General features: G+C 44.5%; 1 protein-coding gene across 2 annotated transcripts; it reads left to right on the plus strand.

The window, feature by feature from the left end:
* The first annotated feature begins 1,872 nt into the window (after positions 1-1,872).
* On the plus strand, positions 1,873-7,683 carry ube2t (ubiquitin-conjugating enzyme E2T (putative)). Of its 2 annotated transcripts, XM_036989120.1 has the most exons (8): positions 1,873-2,032; positions 2,225-2,342; positions 2,578-2,647; positions 2,910-3,015; positions 3,118-3,216; positions 5,839-5,922; positions 7,183-7,221; positions 7,291-7,683. In XM_036989120.1, the coding sequence occupies exons 2-8, from the start codon at positions 2,234-2,236 to the stop codon at positions 7,360-7,362; spliced, it is 579 nt and encodes a 192-aa protein (XP_036845015.1). In that variant the 5' UTR covers positions 1,873-2,032; positions 2,225-2,233; the 3' UTR covers positions 7,363-7,683. The 2 variants fall into 2 exon arrangements, with proteins under 2 accessions (XP_036845015.1, XP_036845014.1); XM_036989119.1 differs by having other exon boundaries at positions 7,183-7,683.
* Positions 7,684-8,799: the final 1,116 nt, after the last annotated feature.

Below are 8,799 nucleotides of genomic sequence, written 5' to 3' on the forward strand. Positions count from 1 at the left end.
ATATATTAATGGAAAATTATTATTATTATTGTTATTTTCTTGTTTTATCTAAACAGGTAGCTTGAATGACACGTCACTACTGGTCCCATGTTAAGTACCTTGGCATCATAGTGGCATCATACTTGATTCCAACCTTTCTTTCAGAAGCTAAAATCGAAAATAACCAAATTCAACCTAGCTCATTTCCGATTCATACAAAAAAACTTGACCACAGAAGCAAAACTCTACCTCAATGATATGATACTCCTCCACTTAACACACTACTTGACTAGTTGTGCCCAAGCTTGCTGTACAACATTAAAACCCATTCAGTCGGTCTACAAAACAGGCTCACAAAGTGCTTGATAGGAAGCCCAATAGCCTGTTACATCCTCAGAAAGCTCCTGAGTTGGGAAAACTTTGTGCAATGCACCGACACGTCTTGTATTCCAGACCCTAAATGGCCTGGCTCCTCCCCCTACACTTAGTAACTTAGTAACAGAAAACCCATCCCCAAGGCAGCAGATACACAAGGTCTGCCATGAGAGGTGACTGGATAGTTCCCTTATTAAGGAAAAGCACTTTTAGTGAATCTGCATTCTCTGTGAGAGCTTTACATGTCTGGAGCACAGCCATCCGACACAACTGCACAACATACCACACCTTCACAAAGAGACATGGCTGAAGACCAATCAGACTAGTGAATGTGGCTAAAGACCAATCAGACTAGTGAACATGAAGACATGGCTTAAGACCAATCAGACTAGTGAATATGAAGACATGGCTGAAGACCAATCAGACTAGTGAATGTGGCTAAAGACCAATCAGACTAGTGAACATGAAGACATGGCTTAAGACCAATCAGACTAGTGAATATGAAGACATGGCTGAAGACCAATCAGATTAGTGAATGTGGCTAAAGACCAATCAGACTAGAGAACATGAAGACATGGCTGAAGACCAATCAGACTAGTGAACATGAAGGAAGACATGGCTGAAGACCAATCAGACTAGTGAACATGAAGACCAATCAGACTAGTGAACATGAAGACATGGATAAAGACCAATCAGACTAGTGAACATAAAGACCAATCAGACTAGTGAACATGAAGACCAATCAGACTAGTGAACATGAAGACCAATCAGACGAGTGAACATGAAGACCAATCAGACTAGTGAACATAAAGACCAATCAGACTAGAGAACATGAAGACATGGATAAAGACCAATCAGACTAGTGAACATAGCTAACCACCAATTAGACTAGTGAACATAAAGACCAATCAGACTAGTGAACATAAAGACCGATCAGACTAGTCGTTTATCGATGGCGGTTATGATATCGTTTAGGACCTTGAGCGTGGCTAAGGTGCACCCGTGACCAGCTCGGAAACCAGATTGCATAGCGGAGGGGGATGACCGCGGCAGCTTTCCAATCTTTAGGGATCTCAGACGATACGAAAGAGAGGTTGAACAGGCTAGTAATAGGGGTTGCAACATTTTCAACTGATAATTTTAGAAAGAGAGGGTCCAGATTGTCTAGCCCAGCTGATCTGTAGGGATCCAGATTTGGCAGCTGTTTCAGAACATCAGCTATCTGGATTTGGGAGAAGGAGAATGTTTTATTTTATTTTAAGTGTTTCTAAAATCCTCTATCGAAAAAGTGAATGGTGGAAAAATGATTGGAGACATTTCCTTGTTTGACTGCTAAGTTTGATGGGTATTATGACTCATACAGTGGTACTTCATACCAGTTGAATTTGATAAAATAAACCTAAGCAACTTTGCTTTATTATTAAAATAAACCTGAATATATGTATATTGACTTAGTGTCAAATGTGTCTATAATTTGGATGACGCTTTGGTAAATGGCCTACAATTTTCTTTGAGAAGTTTTCTACATTCTGCCAATGAACTACAACACCCAAAATGCACTTCACCAAAACCCGGATTTCCGGTGAGGTATAAGGAGGGAAAATCTAAACATTCTGTCAACCCCCTTGCTAGCTACTTCTTTCTGTCGCCTACAGGTGTATTTGAAGCGACATTCTAGGTAAGCCCAAATGTGTCGATAATAATATAACCAACAAGTGTCCAGCATCATGAGTAACGTAAATAACGTTAGTTGACACAAAGCTTCTAACTTAGCTACTGTAACGTTATATAGCTAGCTACGGTTGGTCTGTAGTTAACTAACTCGTTAGTTAGCGAACTAGTTAAACATGTCTTTCACCGTGTGTCTCAGAGCGAGAAAATGCAGAGGACATCACGTCTGAAGCGCGAGTTACAGCTGCTTAGCATGGAGCCTTCACCGGGGATCACTTGCTGGCAGACCGAGGGGAAGATGGACGAGCTCCGGGCCCGTGAGTATCAATCAACTTATCGATCAGTCAGTCCTACGGTTATGTAGCCTCTCGGTGGGTGCTAGTATATGTGTCGAAGGAACTCTTTTCATGCATCCGCCATTGATAGCCTATTGGTGTTAATCAATAATATATATTAATATTATAAACATACATGTATAGTAGTGAGCAATGATGTCGTTTTATATAGATATAAACGTCTATAGGTGTTGTTACTGTCCCTTGTCCTGTGTAGAAATAGTGGGCGGAGCTGAGACTCCGTTTGAAGGAGGAGTCTTCTCACTGGAGATCATAGTTCCAGACAGGTATGATGTGACTGACATAACACACACATCTCTGAGTAGATACAGGTCTAGTACATGTTTTAGGTACAATCATCGTGATCATTCTCTCCTAACCCTCCAGGTATCCCATTGAGCCCCCTAAGTTCTCTCCTAACCCTCGAGGTATCCCTTTGAGCCCCTAAGTTCTCTCTTAACCCTCGAGGTATCCCTTTGAGCCCCTAAGTTCTCTCTTAATCCTCGAGGTATCCCTTTGAGCCCCCTAAGTTCTCTCCTAACCCTCCAGGTATCCCTTTGAGCCGCCTAAGATGAGATTCCTGACCCCTATCTACCACCCCAACATAGACAACAATGGTCGCATCTGTCACGACGCCCTCAAACTACCACCCAGGGTAACACACACACACGCCCACCCAAGATACAACATGGACAGCCAACCTCTGCACCATGTGTAGCACCTCTTCTCGTGTGTGTGTGTGTGTGTGTGTGTGCAGGGTGCGTGGAAACCTTCCCTGAACATCTCCACAGTGCTCACCTCCATACAGCTGCTGATGGCTGAACCCAACCTTGACGACCCACTCATGGCTGACATAGTGAGTAACACTTTGCTCCTTCACTGTCCTGTCCGTACAACGACTCAGACGAGACAGACTGACCCCATAGCTGATATAACAGACTGACCCCATAGCTGATATAACAGACTGACCCCATAGCTGATATAACAGACTGACCCCATAGCTGATATAACAGACTGACTGACCCCATAGCTGATATAACAGACTGACTGACCCCATAGCTGATATAACAGACTGACTGACCCCATAGCTGATATAACAGACGGACTGACCCCATAGCTGATATAACAGACAGACTGACCCCATAGCTGATATAACAGACAGACTGACCCCATAGCTGATATAACAGACAGACTGACCCCATAGCTGATATAACAGACAGACTGACCCCATAGCTGATATAACAGACATACTGACCCCATAGCTGATATAGCAGACAGACTGACCCCATAGCTGATATAACAGACTGACCCCATAGCTGATATAACAGACTGACCCCATAGCTGATATAACAGACTGACTGACCCCATAGCTGATATAACAGACTGACTGACCCCATAGCTGATATAACAGACTGACTGACCCCATAGCTGATATAACAGACTGACCCCATAGCTGATATAAGACTGACTGACCCCATAGCTGATATAACGGACTGACTGACCCCATAGCTGATATAACGGACTGACTGACCCCATAGCTGATATAACAGACAGACTGACCCCATAGCTGATATAACGGACTGACCCCATAGCTGATATAACAGACAGACTGACCCCATAGCTGATATAACAGACAGACTGACCCCATAGCTGATATAACAGACAGACTGACCCCATAGCTGATATAACAGACAGACTGACCCCATAGCTGATATAACAGACTGACTGACCCCATAGCTGATATAACAGACTGACTGACCCCATAGCTGATATAACAGACAGACTGACCCCATAGCTGATATAACAGACTGACTGACCCCATAGCTGATATAACAGACAGACTGACCCCATAGCTGATATAACAGACAGACTGACCCCATAGCTGATATAACAGACTGACTGACCCCATAGCTGATATAACAGACTGACTGACCCCATAGCTGATATAACAGACAGACTGACCCCATAGCTGATATAACAGACAGACTGACCCCATAGCTGATACACTCTCTCTCTATATATATATATATATATATATATGAGTGTATATGCAAAAGTATATGTGGATTCGGCTATTTCAGCCACACCCGTTGCTGACAGGTTTATAAAATCGAGCACACAGCCATGCAATCTCCATAGACGAACATTGGCAGTAGAATGGCCTTTACTGAAGAGCTCTCTCACACACACACAGAGTTGATGTTGGTCCTGTAGCCCTCTCACACACACAGAGTTGATGTTGGTCCTGTAGCCCTCTCACACACACAGAGTTGATGTTGGTCCTGTAGCCCTCTCACACACACAGAGTTGATGTTGGTCCTGTAGCCCTCTCACACACACAGAGTTGATGTTGGTCCTGTAGCCCTCTCACACACAGAGTTGATGTTGGTCCTGTAGCCCTCTCACACACACACACAGAGTTGATGTTGGTCCTGTAGCCCTCTCACACACAGAGTTGATGTTGGTCCTGTAGCCCTCTCACACACACAGAGTTGATGTTGGTCCTGTAGCCCTCTCACACACACAGAGTTGATGTTGGTCCTGTAGCCCTCTCACACACAGAGTTGATGTTGGTCCTGTAGCCCTCTCACACACACAGAGTTGATGTTGGTCCTGTAGCCCTCTCACACACACACACAGAGTTGATGTTGGTCCTGTAGCCCTCTCACACACAGAGTTGATGTTGGTCCTGTAGCCCTCTCACACACAGAGTTGATGTTGGTCCTGTAGCCCTCTCACACACAGAGTTGATGTTGGTCCTGTAGCCCTCTCACACACAGAGTTGATGTTGGTCCTGTAGCCCTCTCACACACACAGAGTTGATGTTGGTCCTGTAGCCCTCTCACACACAGAGTTGATGTTGGTCCTGTAGCCCTCTCACACACACAGAGTTGATGTTGGTCCTGTAGTCTTTGGCAGTACGTCCAACCGACCTCAGGCCACGTGTATCCACGTCAGCTCTCCACATCCGGCTTCTTCACTGGCAGGATCGTCAGAGGTGGCGCTGAGGAGTATTTCTGTCTGGAATAATGTCCTTTGTGGGGTAGAATTCATTCTGATTGGCTGGGCCCGACTCCCCAGCGGCCGGGCCCGGCTCCCCAGCGGCCGGGCCCGGCTCCCCAGCGGCCGGGCCCGGCTGCCCTATGCCCTCCCGGCCCTTCCATTGCAGCACAGTCAAGTGAAATCCATAGATTAGAGGCTAATGAATTTATTTCGATGGACTTGATTTCCTTATTTGAACTGTAACTCAGTAAAAATCCTAAATTGTTGCATGTTGCGTTTTTAAATTTGTGTTCAGTGTAATTCATAATGAATCATGATTTTGGTGGGTGCATTGGCCCTATTTCACACACAAGTGTGTATTTAATATATGTGTGAATTGGAAATGTTTAGTTTTTTTTTACGTATCCCAACTCCCCTGAGACACCCTCGGTGACGTTATCCGTCTCACACACTGAGTTGTCTGTTTCTCTCCCAGTCATCAGAGTTGAAGTACAGCAAGCAGGTATATCTGCAGAAGGCCAAGAGTTGGACAGAGAAACACGCTGTACAGAACAACAAGGTAATGTTAACCAGGTGGTTAGGTATGTGGACCGTAGACGCACTGAGTGACTGTATGTAGTGGTGTCTTCTCTCCACAAGGTGGTGCTGTAACTTCATGTCAATGTAGTCATGTTATGTAGTGGATAAGGGAGTGTGGTGCCATGAAAATAACCTCAACGTCAACGAAACGAAGGAGCTAATCGTGGACTTCAGGAAACAGCAGAGGGAGCACCCCCCCCCCCCCATCAACATCGACGGGACAGTAGTGGAGAAGGTGGAAAGCTTCAAGTTCCTCTGCGTACACATCACTGATGATCTGAAATGGTCCACCCACACAGACAGCGTGGTGAAGAAGGCACAACAGCGCCTCTTCAACCTCAGGAGCCTGAAGACATTCGAGAGCATCCTGTCGGGCTGTATCACCGCCTGGTACGGCAACTGCTCCGCCCACAACCGTAACGCTCTCCAGAGGGTGGTGAGGTCTGCACAACGCATCACCGGGGGCAAACTACCTGCCCTCCAGGACACCTACACCACCCGATGTCACAGGAAGGCCATAAAGATAATCAAGGACAACAACCACCCGAGCCACTGCCTGTTCACCCTCCTACCATCCAGAATGCGAGGTCAGTACAGGTGCATCAAAGCTGGGACCGAGAGACTGAAAAACAGCTTCTATCTCAAGGCCATCAGACTGTTAAACAGCCATCACTGGCTGGCTACTCAACCCTGCACCTTAGAGACTGCTGCCCTCTATACATAGACATGAGATCACTGGCCACAATAATGTTTACATACTGCTTTAATTGTCTCTCATATGTAAATACTCTGTTTATTCTACTGGATTTTAGTCAATGCCACTCCGCTCATCCTAATATTTATATATTTATTAATTCCATTCTTTTACTTTTAGATGTGTGAATTGTTAAATATTACTGCACTGTTGGAGATAGGAACACAAGCATTTCACTACACCCACATCTGTTAAATGTGACCAATTAGATTTGTTAAATATGTGACCAATAAGATTTGTCTTCTCACCACAAGGTGGTGCTGTAACTCCCCGTCAGTGTCGGAATGTTACGACGCTTCTATTTAGTGAACGTGTTCATTCTAGAAAGATACCAGGCCATTTTATTAAGGGAACTGTAGCTGCAGAGCTTAATATGCTGTTCAATGATCAAATATCTCCTGACTTAAGTTCAGTATTCCATTTGAAGAGCACGTAGTATATTTTAATGCTTGCCTTCAGCAGTTAATTAATTGTGTGTGTGTCTAGGGTGGTGTGGTGGAGACCGTGGACAGTGCCGAAGCTCAGGTCCAGCCGCCGGCCCTCAAGAGAGAAGCTCAGGACAAGACAGAGGAACACCCCAAGAGAGAAGCTCAGGTCCAGCTGCCGGCCCTCAAGAGAGAAGCTCAGGACAAGACAGAGGAACACCCCAAGAGAACGTGTCTGTAGACACGTCACACGTTTTGTCCCGTTGTGTTGGGAACAGTAATTACTTCATTTAGTCTTTAAGTGATTGAGATTTTCCCTTTTTATATAGTTACGTACAGACTAAGGCTGGGATTCATTCATAGCAATGTTTAGGCAGTGTCTTTATTTACAGTGTTCAGCTCGCATACCTGTTGAGAGGGGTCGACCTGGTAGTAGTAGTCGGTTTTAATACAGTTCCCAGGTCCAATATGGGACTGTTGGAAAAAGAGCTGCTGTGGAAATGTCATGCTGCTTACTCCAATTAGATTCTTCTTTTCTTATTAAAATATGTTTTGAAGCTAACTGAGTTGCACATTGTATTTATATATTTAACATTGGTCACCTTTTTTAGAATGTGTAAGCGCATAAAACAAAGACCAGTCATCTCTACTCGTATAAAACAATTTTTTATTCAACCATAACTTTTAACAGGTATTTAATTCAATAAAAAACGTTTTTAACATATCAACAATCGAAGGTATGTACATCCAAAGGAACAAGTCCGTTTGTAACAAACTACAGGTTATATTTTATATGTATTGGGGAAATGGGTTATTTAGAAGGGCTGGTTGTTTACCGGCTAAACTGACAGGGTTGGCTTAGACTGACACATGCAAACTATTTCGTCTCCGATGTTTATTGAACACGTGTAGAATGGTTAGTTAGCTAGCGAATTTTAGCATCAACTTGAGGTCAGTTCTAACAAGACAAAACTAGTTGAAATGAGCCACATGGCAGCTTCTTGTCATCTGACCTAGATGTCTCTCTATCAAACAAATGACATTCAGCTTCTTGTCATCTGACCTAGATGTCTATCAGACAAACGACATTCGGCTTCTTGTCATCTGACCTAGATGCCTCTATCAGACAAACGACATTCGGCTTCTTGTCATCTGACCTAGATGTCTCTCTATCAGACAAGCGACATTCAGCTTCTTGTCATCTGACCTAGTCTGATAGAGAGGCATCTATCAGTTGAATAATGTGCTGTTATACACCTGTTGTGTCCTGTACTGTAAGACCTTCTGCATAGGAACAATAACATACTAGTTCAGAGGTAGTTACATTGTATTTACATCATCACCTGGGGTCTGTTCAGCAGGGTGGAACGTTACAAAACAACATACTTAGAAATATTTATGGTGTAGAACAGAACAGACAGGACGTCATGAATGCATTTCCATCTGCAGCCTCGCTGAACAGACCCCAGCTAGCTAGTCTATTGTACACCAGAACCTCTAGATAATCCCTGTCCCCTCGCTGAACAGACCCCAGCTAGCTAGTCTACTGTACACCAGAACCTCCAGATAATCCCTGTCCCCTCGCTGAACAGACCCCAGCTAGCTAGTCTACTGTACACCAGAACCTCTAGATAATCCCTGTCCCCTCGCTGAACAGACCCCAGCTAGCTAGTCTACT

This window comes from Oncorhynchus mykiss, chromosome 9 (genome assembly GCF_013265735.2).
Source record: "Oncorhynchus mykiss isolate Arlee chromosome 9, USDA_OmykA_1.1, whole genome shotgun sequence".
Classification (NCBI taxonomy): domain Eukaryota; kingdom Metazoa; phylum Chordata; class Actinopteri; order Salmoniformes; family Salmonidae; genus Oncorhynchus; species Oncorhynchus mykiss.

Coding starts and splice junctions, on each gene's coding strand:
- ube2t (XM_036989119.1), top strand. CDS start 2,234: ATGCAGAGGACATCACGTCTGAAGCGCGAGTTACAGCTGCTTAGCATG. Junction 3,217..5,838: donor ACCCACTCATGGCTGACATA/GTGAGTAACACT, acceptor TTTCTCTCCCAG/TCATCAGAGTTGAAGTACAG. Junction 5,923..7,182: donor ACGCTGTACAGAACAACAAG/GTAATGTTAACC, acceptor GTGTGTGTCTAG/GGTGGTGTGGTGGAGACCGT.